The sequence below is a fragment of the Mus musculus genome, chromosome 11 (assembly GCF_000001635.26).
Source record: "Mus musculus strain C57BL/6J chromosome 11, GRCm38.p6 C57BL/6J".
Classification (NCBI taxonomy): Eukaryota; Metazoa; Chordata; class Mammalia; order Rodentia; family Muridae; genus Mus; species Mus musculus.
The window spans coordinates 108,528,024-108,544,985 of NC_000077.6; the positions used below are offsets into that span (position 1 = coordinate 108,528,024).

The following is a 16,962-nucleotide window of genomic DNA, read 5'->3' on the forward strand; positions in this document are numbered from 1 at the left end:
ATTTCCTCATGCCAGCAAGATGCAGCAGGGTGGGAGCGTACCATCCCACTAGTCTTTGAGGTGGAAGAAACAGCATCAGATGCTGGCCCTAATTTAAGCACACACATATTATCTCATGGTCTTTATTGATCTCTGGTGGCTGTTGCCTGCTCTTCAGATCTTTGAACATCAAACAAATAATAGGCCATAAAGCTAACCGTCATTGTTTGATGAAGTGTCGTAATCTGCTAAATCAGGAAACTGCTGGAGTAAATGGTTTTACTAGTAAGGAAACACCTGCCTCCTACAAATAACCTAGTGCTTGTTTTCCAAACAGGCACTGGGAGTAAAGAATGGTGGTGCTGTTTACCCAACGGAGAACATGAGGCAGATGCTCACACGCACAGGTTAATCCGTGCTAGACTTGACTACTTCTAAAATCACTGTCTTAACTGTTAACAAATGTAAGGAAAGTTCTGAAACACTGAAGTACAGTTTTTCCATGCTTAGAATTCATTGTACTTTATATAATTATATTGAAATAATTTAAACATGTTCACATCAATTTTATATGCAGTATATTAAATTGTATTTTTAAGTTCTACTGACATAAATTTCTTTAAAAATGATAATATTCTCAAAGTTAAAAGAGAAAAATAAGTTTAGTAAAGTCATACAATGAGGTCAGCCTTAGTGTTAGCAGTAGGCTGTGGAAATTAGAGGAGTTAAGAGGCAGTGTTGTCCAGCCTTCTGGTTTGGGGGCCAGCCCCAGCTCTTTGTTTGTTTTTTTTTTTTTTTTTTTGCTATGCCATGATCCATGGTCTTTTTCTCATTTTTTATTCCCCAAATGTGGAGGATGGAAGGGAATATAAACCATGTTCAGCACATGTTCCGTCAGTGTGCTTCTACCTACTTAAATCAGCTAGGTGCCTTAGCCACCTTCAATACTATAATTTAATATTAACTATATATTGAAAATGACTAGAAGTAAATGACATTAATTCTTCTCCACATTACCTTTGAGCAACATAGCAAGTCTCTGTGTAAAAAAATATATAAATGAAAAAAAAAAGAAACAAATACAAGTAGTTCTTAGGCAGTAGCATCATCTTTTTGTTGTTTTTTATTTATCTTTTATGTAAAAATAATTTATAGAACATTAAAACACAAATAGTAAGTTGTAGTCTTCCATCAAAATCAGTATGCATTGATTACTTGCATGGTATTTAATTATATATTACCGACAAATATATGAAATATAGATCAAAACAAAGCCATAATTTAAAAGGAATCTCAAGCATGCAATACTAAAATATTCTGTCAAGAGGAAACAAACCCAGAACATCCCCTAATGACTGCTGCAGTGTGGTTCAGGGATGCTGGGCACTTAGTAGCATAAGTGAGAAACAGCTAACAAGAGTGTGTATCAGTGTGTGCCTTCTTGACTAGAGGGGAGTCCTTCCCCACCCTGAGAGTTCCCTTTCCCCTTCAGAAATGGAGCGGATAGTCTTAGAAATAATTACTTTTATTAAGGTGCCACTCATTAACTACTTAAATTCACTAAGTAGTAGAACTGAATCTTGAAACAAGTTAAGATTGGGTAGTGAGCAATACAGAGCACTTACAAGAACTCAGAATGGTTGGCATCCAGGGGCTGCTTTCTGCAAGGGCAGTCAGCCTTGTGTACTGTGAACATCATGGCTGTTATTTATAATGACCTTATGTAATCGAGAGATATGTAGAGTGTTCTATTTGACTCTGTAGCTGTAATGTTTAACATTGAGAATTTTTTATGTTCTAGTATTCACAAGAACCTTGCCTGAAGTAATTCACTTTACCAGAAATCTTTTTTTTTTTTTTTTTTTACCAGAAATCTTAATATGGCTCTCGTTGATCCCATTTGTAGAGAGGACTGAGACACACATGCTAAATAACTTGAGAAGTAGGGAGATGACCATTGAAACTTATCCTGTCTTTCTAGCTAGAGTTGCTTTCTGCCTCCAAATAATGAGTAAAGTTTGTTTCTATTCCAATTTAAGATTCTCACACTGTGCCAAGCAGAGTAATACCTATCAAGGATCTATAAGAAGTAAGATAGGAGTTGAAGTCTGAGCCTGGTAAATTGTGAAAAGACAGCTTTTCCTACGTAGAGTAAAATAAATTTATTGGTAAAAAATTTCAAGGTGAGATGATCCTTCTCATCATAAGAAAATAGTATTTATGACATATTATAAGTTGATCATTACAGTGCCAAGAAGTGGGGCTTGTGTCTGCTCATTCTCTTGGCCAGTCACCGCCTCAGCATGCATTGTCTTCTCTGCCTCCCAGTTTTGTCTTGATTTAGTGGTTTGCCAGCTGAGAAACTGGAAAGGCTTTTTGATATTATCATGTAAACCTGCATCTCCAGCCTCATGACTAGTTTAAAAGAATATTGTTGATTTTACTAATTTATTTGCTTTATACAAAGGGAAAAATTCAAAATAATTATAAAAAAGGAAGGCCAAAAATATGTGGGATTTTAATTAGGTCCAACCAAACTTATTTTTAAAAAACTACTTTTGCCTGGTTCTGATGCAGTGTGTGGCATGGTTTTAGAGTGTGTGTGTGTGTGTGTGTGTGTGTGCGCGTGCGTGTGTGATGTGCGCTTCTTGTCATTCTTTCTTGCTTCACTGTTCAGCAGATTCATATTCAGTCCTATGGTGGTGGCCAGCAGGTCTAAGTGGTTTGTCACATACCAAGTGGAGTGCTTTCTTAACCCTCAGGGAGGCTCTGCAGCCTTACTAGCAGTGTGGCTATAAATATAAGGCATTCACTTTTCACTTTCTGTCCAGCTGTTCAAAATTTCTTTTCCATATTTTATGATTGCCATCATGTGCACATGAGTATCCATACTGCAGTTTTGGATATGTGAAGAACATTTTCTTCGCCTTCGTGGTTGGTGCCGTCATCCACCCACTCAAAGGTTGCTACATGCAGGAAGGAGGCAACTGGGATGGAGGAGTTTGTGCCAAACTTGGTCAATGGATGCACAAATCATGCTTAGTGAAGGAAGATTTTTATAATAGCCGCTCTATAGCTGGTCAATGCAGACACAGTATTTATCCTAGTCTTCTCAAGCATGTGGAATTTCTTTCCTTTGTCAAAGTGATTGGTGCTTTGTGAAGTTGATGTATACCAAGTCTTTTTAAAGACAATCTAATTACTAGTGTTGAACTGAAAATTAATATTGGGAGTAGAATATTGAAATTATTCTATGGATAAGCAACTTTCTATTATGAAATACGTAAGTATTTCTGAATTCATATCACAAAAGATTTGAGATTGTTGTTGGTATTTTTGAGTATCCTTTTCTTCCAGTTAATTTCATGAATTCTTTCATGTAGGTTCATGAACTGCAGAGTGAACTTGATAAAGAGAAGGAAGATGCTCAGAGGAAGATCCATAAATTTGAGGAAGCTTTGAAGTGAGTAAAAAAAGAAGCAGTCACAAAATATTTAATGTTTAAAAAATTGCTGTTACTTGGGGCTGGAGAGGTGGTTCAGTGGCTAAGAGTATTAGCTTCTTTTCCCAAGGACCTGGGTTCTAGTCTCAGCACCCACTTGGTAGCTAACGATTTTGTATAACTTCAGAGCTGGAAGATCCCACGCCCCCTCTGGACTCAGTGGACACTGAATCCGTGTGTGTTCTGACACACCAGCAGGCAAAACATCTGTACAGATAACATCAAGATAAAGTTAAAAGCAAAATTAAAACACACAGGTTGCTCATAGTTCATTGAGATCCAAGTTGACTAGACGGTGAGTGCATGTTCACAATAGCCGTGTAGTGCTTCACAATAGCCGAGTAGTGCTTCACACTGCTTTGCCATTCAGGATCTGTTTTCAGATACTTTACTAGATGATTTTTTTTTTTAGCAGAAAAAGCCGTTCAGCTGTCCTTAAGTGATAGGAATGAGAGAAAATAGAACTTAGTGGTTTCAGATGCCCTCTGCCTCTTAAGTGGAAACACATTTTACAAAATGAGATTTAGGCCTTTGGACCTTTAGAAATCCCTGTGCAGATTGTTGTTGGGCACTAGAGTTTTAGTTATCATGTTCACAAACGGATTCGTATCTAAGCATTGCTTAGAAGAGTTTTTTCTCCTGACCTGTCATGTGAAGGGCCTGGCATGGCAGCTTGTCTTCCTCCACCCGGTTACATGGGTTGAATGAGCTGTGTTTGGTTTTTACTGTGTAAGCTTAGCTGGGACATACCAATTTACTCAGTAAAAACTCAGTTCTTACTCTGTGTCATGCAATGTAAGAAAATACATTCCCAGAAGACCTTAAAATCATTTGGTAGGTTATTTAGGAACCTTGGCAGTTGCTATACAGAGCAGACAGGATTTACCTGGAGGAAAGTCAGCATAGCACCTGATCTAAGGGATTCGGGAGAGGGGCTTCCATGAGTTTTGTGCCTCTAGATAATTTGTTTTCTTTCCTGAACCTCCAAACCAGAGTCACTTACAGAAATGCCCCCAAAGGATCCTTCCCTCCCTCCTATCAAATGTGCTTCCTATCACATTCTCCCTGCGAGGCTGCAGCCCAGCTCTTCCTCTTGCTTTGCTTATTAGTAAAACTGCCTTGGTTTACTTGCTAAACGAACATCTTAGGATAATTTACGTACTGTGACATCACAAGAAGTAATGTTTTGATCCACACAAGGACTTGTTGCTTATTTGCTCACATCAGCTCTGAACCAGATGCCATGAAGGGGATCAAAAGGCAAGCAGTTGTACTCATTAAACATTAAATTGTCATCTTGATTCATGACAACACTGACACTCATCAAGGGCTTGAAAGAATCATACCAAAATAACACATTTTATCTGGAGTTAAAATAAACTATTTTAGACCTTTAAGTAAAATTTCCTGGTAGATTCACTCCTCCCATACCCTAGGTAGTCACTGTCCCCATTTTGAACAATTAGCTGATGGTCTTCACAGTATAGCACCTAGTGGAGCAACAAGCAATAATCAAGATGGAAAATAACTGAGGAAGTTATCATGAAATCAGAACTTGAGAATAAGTAGCAGAAGCTGGCTCTTTTCCAAATGGAAAATATTCCAAGGAGCGGCTGTTAGGTGCTTTTGATCTAAGACTTGTGCTGTTTTGTTTGCCTAAGTATGGTTTCATGCTGCAGCCTATGATGTAAAAACTTGCCTTGATTTCTTGTAAGCCTTTTTTCTTTAATAAATATGCACAAAGGTAAAAATAATCTTGTGTTTTGTGCTATATCCTCATGTAGTTATTCTTTCTTCATTTCATCTAATAATGGCTGTTTCTTATGTGCAGTTAAATGGATAGTAGAAGATGCCAGAGAATCCAGAAGTATATGTATGTAAGCTCATATTTGAGTATCTAAAAGTATAGCCTAAGTCAGTGAATTTAAAATGTATAAGTGCTAATCAGAAAGACATATTGCTGATAGCAGGCCTGTCAGAGAGGAGGGACTCTTTACCTGATTTCACTGAGAGTGGGGACATGGGACGCTTTCCTGGATTTTGGTCTTGTCCTGTTTGGAGATCCTGCCTGCCATGGCTGGCCTCATTTCCTTTCCATCTGTGAGTTCTTACTGAGAGTGCTTGTTTCCATCTCTTTCAGATCTGCTCCTCCTATGTCTTAGTTCCCACAACTCAGGTCTTTTGATTCTCTCACAGAATTCCGTCACAGAATTCTGTAACCATGTAGATGTATTCCAGTTAGTGATGATGGTCCATTGATTAAGATGTTAGTGGGGAGCTTCTGTGACTTTACTGTGATGTAGTCATGCCAGAGACTTGAAGGTCTGGGAAGTGTGTGAGAAGATGGTGCTTATCCTGTCTTTAGGCAGTTGAAATGGCCCAACTTAGTGTTTGCTTTCGATTTCAGCTTGATATTTCAAAGCTATTGATATTGAAAGGTTCACATATTTGTGATCACATATCAGTTACTTTTCTAGTCTCTGTGACAAATATCTGACAGAAACAACCCAAGAAAGGAAAGGCCCATTGATTCCTGGCTTTCGAGGTTTATTCCATCATGTCAGGGAGGGTGTGGAAGAGCAGAGCAGTAACTGCTGGCAGAAGAGGAAGCTGAGTGCAGAGCCCATGGGTGCTGTTGCTCATATTCAGAATATCTCTTCCCCATTCTGTTGGTCCGCTGGAGATGCCCTTACAGACACACCCACAGTACTCTTCATCAGCCTTCTAGGTGCTTCTCTGCTGTAGGATATTGATAATGAATATTCACCATCAGAGACCACAGTCGGTATTTCACTTTGAATGTACCTGGAAAGCTCACTTACTGGTTTTAGAGCTAAAAATATTCTAATGTTGCTCACTACTACCATTCTGTATCCTTGTTCTCTATAGCTTTGACCATTTTTTCTTTTTTTTTTTAATATTTTTTTATTACGTATTTTCCTCAATTACATTTCCAATGCTATCCCAAAAGTTCCCCATACCCTCCCCCCGACTCCCCTACCCACCCACTCCCACTTTTTGGCCCTGGCTTTCCCCTGTATTGGGGCATATAAAGTTTGCGTGTCCAATGGTCCTCTCTTTCCAGTGATGGCCGACTAGGCCATCTTTTGATACATATGCAGCTAGAGTCAAGAGCTCTGGGGTACTGGTTAGTTCATAATGTTGTTCCACCTACAGGGTTGAAGATCTCTTTAGCTCCTTGGATACTTTCTCTAGCTCCTCCATTGGGGGCCCTGTGATCCATCCAATAGTTGACTGTGAGCATCCACTTCTGTGTTTGCTAGGCCCCTGCCTAGTCTCACAAGAGACAGCTATATCAGGGTCCTTTCAGCAAACGCTTGCTAGTGTATGCAATGGTGTCATCCTTTGGAGGCTAATTATGGGATGGATCCCTGGATATGGCAGTCTCTAGATGGTCCATCCTTTTGTCTCAGCTCCAAACTTTGTCTCTGTAACTCCTTCCATGGGTGATTGTTTCCAAATCTAAGAAGGGGCAAAGTGTCCACACTTTGGTCTTCGTTCTTCTTCATTTTCATGTGTTTTGCAAATTGTCTCTTATATCTCGGGTATACTAAGTTTCTGGGCTAATATCCATGTATCAGTGAGTACATATCATTTGAGTTCTTTTGTGATTGTGTTACCTCACTCAGGATGATGCCCTCCATGTCCAACCATTTGCCTAGGAATTTCATAAATTCATTCCTTTTAATAGCTGAGTAGTACTCCATTGTGTAGATGTACCACATTTTTTGTATCCATTCCTCTGTTGAGGGGCATCTGGGTTCTTTCCAGCTTCTGGCTATTATAAGTAAGGCTGCTATGAACATAGTGGAGCATGTGTCCTTCTTACCGGTTGGGACATCTTCTGGATATATGCCCAGGAGAGGTATTGCAGGATCCTCCAGTAGTACTATGTCCAATTTTCTGAGGAACCACCAGACTGATTTCCAGAGTGGTTGTACAAGCTTGCAATCCCACCAACAAAGAAGGAGTGTTCCTCTTTCCTCACATCCTCGCCAGCATCTGCTGTCACCTGAATTTTTTATCTTAGCCATTCTGACTGGAGTGAGATGGAATTTCAGGGTTGTTTTGATTTGCATTTCTCTGATGATTAAGGATGCTGAGCATTTTTTCAGGTGCTTCTCAGCCATTTGGTATTCCTCAGGTGAGAATTCTTTGGTTAGCTCTGAGCCCCATTTTTTAATGGGGTTATTTGATTTTCTGGAGTCCACCTTCTTGAGTTCTTTATATATATTGGATATTAGTCCCCTATCTGATTTAGGATAGGTAAAGATCCTTTCCCAATCTGTTGGTGGCCTTTTTGTCATAAATTGACATTGTCTTTTGCCTTGGAGAAGCTTTGCAGTTTCATGAGGTCCCATTTGTCAATCCTCAATCTTACAGCACAAGCCATTGCTGTTCTATTCAGGAAGTTTTCTCCTGTGCCCATATCTTCGAGGTTTTCCCCCCACTTTCTACTCTATAAGTTTCAGTGTCTCTGGTTTTATGTGGAGTTCCTTGATCCACTTAGATTTGACCTTAGTATAAAGTGATAGGAATGGATCAATTCACATTCTTCTACATGATAACCACTGGTTGTGCCAGCATCATTTGTTAAAAATGCTGTCTTTCTTCCACTGGATGGTTTTAGCTCCCTTGTCGAAGATCATGTGACCATAGGTGTGTGGGTTCATTTCTGGGTCTTCAATTCTATTCCATTGGTCTACTTGTCTGTCACTATAACAGTACCATGCAGTTTTTATCACAATTGTTCTGTAGTAAAGCTTTAGGTCAGGCATAGTGATTCCACCAGAGGTTCTTTTATCCTTGAGAAGAGTTTTTGCTATCTTAGGTTTTTTGTTATTCCAGATGAATTTGCAGATTGCTCTTCCTAATTCGTTGAAGAATTGAGTTGGAATTTTGATGGGGATTGCATTGAATCTGTAGATTGCTTTTGGCAAGATAGCCATTTTTACAATGTTGATCCTGCCAATCCATGAGCATGGGAGATCTTTCCATCTTCTGAGATCTTCTTTAATTTCTTTCTTCAGAGACTTGAAGTTCTTGTCATACAGATCTTTCACTTCCTTAGTTAGAGTCACGCCAAGGTATTTATATTTTTTGTGACTATTGAGAAGGGTGTTGTTTCCCTAATTTCTTTCTCAGCCTGTTTATTCTTTGTATAGAGAAAGGCCATTGACTTGTTTGAGTTAATTTTATATCCAGCTACTTCACTGAAGCTGTTTATCAGGTTTAGGGGTTCCTTGGTGGAATTTTTAGGGTCACTTATATATACTATCATATCATCTGCAAAAAGTGATATTTTTACTTCATCTTTTACAATTTGTATCCCCTTGATCTCCTTTTTTTCTCTAATTGCTCTGGCTAGGACTTCAAGTACTATGTTGAATAGGTAGGGAGAAAGTGGGCAGCCTTGTCTAGTCCCTGATTTTAGTGGGATTGCTTCCAGCTTCTCAACATTTACTTTGATATTGGCTACTGGTTTGCTGTAGATTGCTTTTATCATGTTTACGTATGGGTCTTGAATTCCTGATCTTTCCAAGACTTATATCATGAATGGGTGTTGGATCTTGTCGAATGCTTTTTCCCCATCTAAGGAGATGATCATGTGGTTTTTGTCTTTGAGTTTGTTTATATAATGGATTACATTGATGGAATTCCGTATATTAAACCATCCCTGCATCCCTGGAATAAAGCCTACTTGGTCAGGATGGATGATTGCTTTTAATGTGTTCTTGGATTTGGTTAGCGAGAATTTTATTGAGTATTTTTGCATCGATATTCATAAGGGAAATTGGCCTGAAGTTCTCTATCTTTGTTGGATCTTTCTGTGGTTTAGGTATCAGAGTAATTGTGGCTTCATAGAATGAGTTGGTTAGAGTTCCTTCTACTTCTATTTTGTGGAATAGTTTGTGCAGAACTGGAATTAGATCTTTTTTCAAGGTCTGATAGAACTCTGCACTAAACCCATCTGGTCCTGGGCTTTTTTTAGGCTGGCAAACTATTAATGACTGCTTCTATTTCTTTAGGGGATATGGGACTGTTTAGATCATTAACTTGATCCTGATTTAAATTTGGTACCTGGTATCTGTCTAGAAATTTGTCCATTTCGTCCAGGTTTTCCAGTTTTGTTGAGTATAGCCTTTTGTATAAGTATCTGATGGTGTTTTGGATTTCCTCAGAATCTGTTGTTATGTCTCCCTTTTCATTTCTGATTTTGTAGATTAGGATGCTGTCCTTGTGCCCTCTAGTGAATCTAGCTAAGGGTTTATCTATCTTCTTGATTTTCTCAAAGCACCAACTCCTCGTTTGGTTAAATCTGTGAATAGTTCTTGTTTCCACTTGGTTGATTTCACCCCTGAGTTTTATTATTTCCTGCTGTCTACTCCTCTTGGGTGAATTTTCTTCCTTTTTTTCTAGAGGTTTTAGATGTGTTGTCAAGCTGCTAGTGTGTGCTCTCTCCAGTTTCTTCTTGGATGCACTCAGAGCTATGAGTTTCCCTCTTAGAAATACTTTCATTGTGTCCCATAGGTTTGGGTATGTTGTGGCTTCATTTTCATTAAACTCTAAAAAGTCTTTAATTTCTTTCTTCATTCCTTCCTTGACCAAGGTGTCATTGAGAAGAGTGTTGTTCAGTTTCCACGTGAATGTTGGCTTTCCATTATTTATGTTGTTATTGAAGATCAGCCTTAGTCCATGGTGGTCTGATAGGATGCATGGGACAATTTCAATATTTTTGTATCTGTTGAGGCCTGTTTTGTGACCAATTATATGGTCAATTTTGGAGAAGGTCCCGTGAGGTGCTGAGAAGAAGGTATACCCTTCTGTTTTAGGATAAAAGGTTCTGTAGATATCTGTTAAGCCCATTTGTTTCATAACTTCTGTTAGTTTCACTGTGTCCCTGTTTAGTTTCTGTTTCCACGATCTGTCCATTGATAAAAGTGGTGTGTTGAAGTCTCCCACTATTATTGTGTGAGGTGCAATGTGTGCTTTGAGCTTTACTAAAGTGTCTTTAATGAATGTGGCTGCTCTTGTATTTGGAGCGTAGATATTCAGAATTGAGAGTTCCTCTTGGAGGATTTTACCTTTGATGAGTATGAAGTGTCCCTCCTTGTCTTTTTTGATAACTTTGGGTTGGAAGTCGATTTTATCCGATATTAGAATGGCTACTCCAATCCGATATTAGAATGGCTACTCCAGCTTGTTTATTCAGACCGTTTGCTTGGAAAATTGTTTTACAGCCTTTCACTCTGAGGTAGTGTCTGTCTTTTTCTCGGAGATGGGTTTCCTGTAAGCAGCAGAATGTTGGGTCCTGTTTGTGTAGCCAGTCTGTTAGTCTATGTCTTTTTATTGGGGTATTGAGTCCATTGATATTAAGAGATATTAAGGATAAGTAATTGTTGCTTCCTTTTATTTTCTGTTAGAGTTGGCATTCTGTTCTTGTGGCTGTCTTCTTTTTGGTTTGTTGAGGGATTACTTTCTTGCTTTTTGTAGGGCGTGATTTCTGTCCTTGTATTGTTTTTTTCTGTTATTATCCTTTGAAGGGCTGGATTCGTGGAAAGATAATGTGTGAATTTTGTTTTCTCGTGGAATACTTTGGTTTCTCCATCTATGGTAATTGAGAGTTTGGCCAGGTATAGTAGCCTGGGCTGGCATTTGTGTTCTCTTAGTGTCTGTATAACATCTGTCCAGGCTCTTCTGGCTTTCATAGTCTCTGGTGAAAAGTCTGGTGTAATTCTGATAGACCTCCCTTTATATGTTACTTGACCTTTCTCCTTTACTTGTTTTAATATTCTCTCTTTATTTAGTGCATTTGTTGTTCTGATTATTATGTGTTGGGAGGAATTTCTTTTCTGGTCCAGTCTATTTGGAGTTCTGTAGGCTTCTTGTATGTTCATGGTCATCTCTTTCTTTAGGTTTGGGAAGTTTTCTTCTATAATTTTTTTGAAGATATTTGCTGGCCCTTTTAAGTTGAAAATCATCTTTCTCATCAACTCCTATTATCCGTAGGTTTGGTCTTCTCTTTGTGTCCTGGATTTCCTGGATGTTTTGAGTTAGGATCTTTTTGCGTTTTGTATTTTCTTTGATTGTTGTGCCGATGTTCTCTATGGAATCTTCTGTACCTGAGACTCTCTCTTACATCTCTTGTATTCTGTTGCTGATGCTCGCATCTATGGTTCCAGATTTTTTTCCTAAGGTTTTTATCTCCAGCATTGCCTCACTTTGGGTTTTCTTTATTGTGTCTACTTCTCTTTTTAGGTATTGGATGGTTTTATTCAATTCCATCACCTGTTTGGTCATGTTTTCCTGCAATTCTTTAAGGGATTTTTGTGTTTCCTCTTTAAGGTCTTCTACCTATTTAGCTGTGTTCTCCTGTATTTCTTCAAGTGAGTTATTAAATTCCTTCCTGATGTCCTCTACCATCATAATGAGGTATTCTTTTAAATCCAGGTCTAGCTTTTCGGGTGTGTTGGGGTGCCCAGGACTAGGTGGGGTGGGAGTGCTGCATTCTGATGATGGTGAGTGGTCTTGATTTCTGTTAGTAGGATTCTTATGTTTGCCTTTCCCCATCTGGTAATCTCTGGAGCTAGTTGTTATAGTTGTCTCTGGTTAGAGGTTGTTCCTCAGGTGATTATGTTAGCCTCTATCAGTAGACCTGGGAGACTAGATCTCTCTTTAGTTTCAGTGTTCAGAGTACTCTCTGCAGGCAAGCTCTCCTCTTGCAGGGAAGGTGCCCAGATATCTGGTGTTCGAACCTACTTCCTGGCAGAAGTTGTGTTCCACTCACCAGAAGTCTTAAGATCCCGTGGAGGGTCCTGTGAGGACCTTGGGGGTGTCCAGAAACTCCGCGCTCAAGGAACCACTGTGCTGGAGTGGACCGGAAGGGACTTGTGCCCCTGATCAGGCCGGGTTATCTGCTTCCCTAGTTAATGCAGTCTCAGGTCCCTTGTGATTGGATTGGAGCAGACGCTGTGTTCCACTCATCAGAGGTCTTAAGATCCTGTGGGGGATCCTGTGTGGGTCCTTTCGGGTGTTCGGAGACTCTGTGGGCCAGGAACCCCGGTGCTGGAGTGGATAGGAAGGGCCATTTTTTCTTTCCTGTTTCATTTTTATTGTAGAAAGTAATTTAAACATCTTCATGAAATTAAAAGTTATTTGAAACTATACCTGCTAATGTCATGAACTATATGTGATTTATATTTTTCAGTGATAAAGAATATAGGAAACTCATTGACTAACAAGTAGAAAAATGCTTGCATATAACAGAGACAGTTAGTGTTACTATTTGAAGGACTAATTCTGCAATACTATTGCCTTCTGCTTTGGGGCAGTTAAAATTTGTCAGCATAAAAAGGAACCTGGGCTTGATTCCAAGAACAAAAATAAGTATATAAATACATGTGTAAATAAAAAAATCTCTCAGCAGATATAGATAGTATGTTTTTACTTCACCTGTATTTCAATATTCCTGTATTTATCAAATTTGAAGCGAAGTTGTGGGTACTATAAAGTAATAAGGCATAGGTTGAAATAGTACAGAAGTTGGCTGAAGTATTCAGTGAGGTGTTTAAAAAAATCTTCTATTTGATTAATAACTTATTCAAGGTCTTTGTGGTAAGATTCAATATTTTCATGTCATGCTTTTTAAATTTCTTTGCATTTTTGCAAAGCACATATGAAATATATTTTATATTAACACTGCATAGATGAATTGTGTGATTTTGTGGTAGTACTAGAAATATAAAGTAGTAATTTATTTATCTCACAAATATAAATGTGGAGCAAAGAAGATGCATACAAAATAGCCCATTCCCTACTGTCCTGTTTATACAAAACTTAAAAAAAGATATAAGTCATAGTCTGAGGAAAAGAAGAATCAATGTGGACAACACAAAATTTTGCACATACATGTGCATTTCTGTTGAACATAGTCTTGTATCACGTTATCAATGTAGTCAGGAATGACACATGCATGAAAATAGCCTTCCGCATACACCCTGGATCTAACAGAGTTTGACTATTCAGTGCTGTTTGCAGAGGATCCGAAGTGAGTTAAAGAAGACCTTTCTTTTCTTTTGCTCACCCAGCGCCACTCTTTTTTCCCTCCTTTAAAAAAAATTAGATATTTTCTTTATTTATATTTCAAATGTTAGCCCCTTTCCTAGTTTCCCCTCCGAAAATCCCCTATCCCCCCCTCCCCTTGCTCCCCAACCCACCTACTCCTGCTTCCTGGCCCTGGCATTCCCCTATACTGGGGCATAGAACCTTCATAGGACCAAGGGCCTCTCCTCTCACAGATGACCGACTAGGCCATTCTATGCTACATATGCAGCTAGAGCTGTGAGTCCTACCATGTGTTTTCTTTGGTTGGTGGTTTAGTCCCAGGGAACTCTAGAGATACTGGTTAGTTCATATTGTTGTTCCTCCTATGGGGCTGCAAACTCCTTCAGCCCTTGGGTACTTTCTCTAGCTCCTGGGGACCCTGTGCTTTGTCCAATGGTTGGCTGTGAGCATCCTTCTGTATTTGTCAGGCACTGGCAGAGCCTCTCAGAAGACAGCTTTATCAGGTTCCTGTAAGCAAGCTCTTGTTGGTATCTGCAATAGTATCTGGGTTTGGTGGCTGTTTATGGGATGGATCCCCAGGTGGGGCAATCTTTGGATGGCCTTTCCTTCAGTCTTTGCTCCAAACTTTGTCTCTGTAACTCTTTCCATGGGTATTTTGTTCCCCCTTCTAAAAAGGATTGAAGTATCCACACTCTGGTCTTCCTTCTTCTTGAGTTTCATGTGTTTTGCAAATTGTAATGTGGTTATTCTGACCAGCTCTACTCTTGAACTGCAGACAGTAAGAGCACACTTCCCATGATCAACCTCATTGCCTGAGGAGAGTATGTAACTCCAGTGTTCTAAATAATTCATCTGCAACTAACAAAGGATAGATAATTGAGCAAGTGTTGTATGTAAAGAAACATGTGAGATATTCTTAGTGGCTTATTTGACTAAATTCACATACAAATATACATAAGCATGTGAACATACACAAAGGATTCTCTCAAATCAAGGTTGCTGTATCTGTAGCTTTCTTGAAAATGTCTATATTTTCACATGTTAGCTGACTTTTCAAGTAGGATTTCAGTTACACATAGAGTTAATGTGACAAGGTCTAAATGGGGCATTAAAGCAATTCAATTCAGAGTGTTCTTGAGTTTGGTTTCTATTTGAACCACTAAAGAATACTCTCAATGGTAGTAGCATTCGACAAATGCTTGCCATCTCATTAAAAGCCCTTCCTTCTAGGAGGCTGTGTGTGTATGAAATTAGCATATGATCTTCTTTGCCTACTTTTTCTAGTTTTGTTTAAAGTTAGGAATTAAATGAAATACCTTTTTATGTTACTTAATCAACAAAACGAGCTGTAGATTAAAAACAAATAACATGCCCTCTCACTTAACATGTATAGTATTTATAATCTCTTAGTAAGTGGAAAAACAGTTCACTCCTATAGTTATTTTTAAAATATGTTACAGTTTGAACATGATTGGAAAACTTTTCTGTAAAGCTGTTTTCAATTTCCTTTATCTCTGGTTGCTTGTTTGCTGTTTAGAATCAACATTTATAGTATTAGTAGCAACAGGGATTAATCTTCATATGGTAATGGTTTAAAAATATTAACACTGCAAAGTTATAATAACAGTATTTCTGTCCTTGTATTTATTAGGAACAAATATTAACAGAATCCTAAATAATCATGTGTCTATTCAAAAGGGGGCTTGGTTTCAGTGGACTTTTAAAAAAATATTTTTTTCTTCTCCCATACATTACATCCCAACTGCAATTTTACCTCCCTGCTCTCCTCCCAGAACCACTCTTCCTCCATTTCCCATTATAGAAGAGGAGACTTTCTTTGGATATCAACCAAACATGGTGTAACAAGTCACAAGAAGACTAGGCGTATACTTCATATGAAGGCTGGATGGGATACCCCGTGAGAGGAAAAGGGTCCAAGGATAGGCAAAAGAGTCAAATTCAACTCCTGCTTCTACTGTTAGGAGTTCCACAAGAAGACAAGGCTACACAACTGTAACATATGTGCAGAGGACCGTGTAGGTCAGACCTATGCAGGCTCCCTGATTGTTGCTTCAGCTTCTGTGAGCCCCAATGCACCCTGTTTAGTTGATTCTGTGGGTTGTGTTTTTATGTCCTTGACTCCTCTGGCTCCTACAATCCTTCCTCCCCCATTCCTCCTAATTCGTTTGGCTGTGATTCTCTGCATCTGCTCCTTTCAGTGGCTGGCTGGAGCCTCTCTGGTGATGATTGTATGATTGTACTAGGCTCCGGTGTACAGATATAACAGACTATCATTAGGGATCATTTCACTGATTGTTTTTTCTTTTTGCTAGTTGTTTGGTTTTATCCTAGTGCTCTGGGCTATCCAGCCTCTGGTTCCTGGCCAGTCAGTCAGTGTCAGGATACTAGTTCACTAAGGCCTTGTAGATTTCATGTAGTTTCCATTGCACTAGGTTTCTGTGCTGCCCCCAAGAGGCCCTTTCCCCCCACCCCCACCCCGTTCCAGTTGTCCCCTTTGAATTAGTCTAGAACTTGAATGGCAGTGATGATAATCTCTTAAAATAATTCAACAACAAAAGAATATGTCTATTTGAAATCTCATTGCAGTTAAATGGAGTCCCAAATGGCTTAGGCCTGTCATATATTTTCTTCTTACTCTGCAACTCATTCCAAAGGGGAATATTTTTCCTAACAGGAGGTTATGTTTAAGCAATCTGTTCTGGGTGCTTGAAGGAGCCATGGATATTGACAGTGTCCACTAAGAAACTGTCAGTATGTTTATTAGCAGTAAAATTAAAGTGCTCATGACTGCACTCAGTAGCCTGGCTCCTGTTGTCTCATTAGAGTTACATCCTGAGCATCTGCAGAGTGAGAACCTGTACCTCCTATGCTAGGCTTTGCCTTTGAGTTTTTCTTAGATATTTACAACTACCTCTCTATTTTGAATATTAGAATCAAGTTTTGCAGAAATTCTGTAGGATTTTTTGTTGGATTTGTAATATTTTTGCTTTAATTTGAATAATAAATATTTTATTTCCCTTCTATAGTGAGTATATTTCTTCATTAATTTGTCTATCTTAGTATCTTTGATTAAACATTTAAAACTTTTTCTATATTTTATATTTGTTTTATTAATTTATGTTTAAGTACCTCATAGGTCACATTATTATATTTTACCTTTTTAAAACAATTATAGTTTTAAATTTTGTATCCCTTTGAACAGCAAGAGAGTTAAATATTTATTGAAGTACTATATTTGGAAATTTTATTTAATTATATTTTAAAGTGTAAAAAAATTTGAAGTAATTTACCTTGGGCTTGCTTTATGCACAATATGAATTACACAGTCAGCAAATAATTATAATTCTTTCTTGTATTTTGGTTTTTATGGTGTC

At 38.5% G+C, this 16,962-nt stretch overlaps 1 protein-coding gene and 1 non-coding gene across 11 annotated transcripts in view; one reads left to right on the plus strand and one right to left on the minus strand.

The window, feature by feature from the left end:
* Positions 1–16,962, plus strand: part of Cep112 (centrosomal protein 112) — a 435,401-nt gene that overhangs the window by 102,809 nt on the left and 315,630 nt on the right. For all 10 annotated transcript variants that reach the window (XM_030246412.1, NM_029606.3, NM_001373899.1 and 7 more), the window contains one exon: positions 3,363–3,442. In XM_030246412.1, coding sequence (XP_030102272.1) covers positions 3,363–3,442 — 80 coding nt within the window. The remainder of the gene's footprint in view (positions 1–3,362; positions 3,443–16,962) is intronic.
* Positions 1,487–5,673, minus strand: Cep112os1 (centrosomal protein 112, opposite strand 1). Its single transcript, NR_168695.1, has 2 exons — positions 5,479–5,673; positions 1,487–3,915 (listed from the first exon to the last, which is right to left on the minus strand).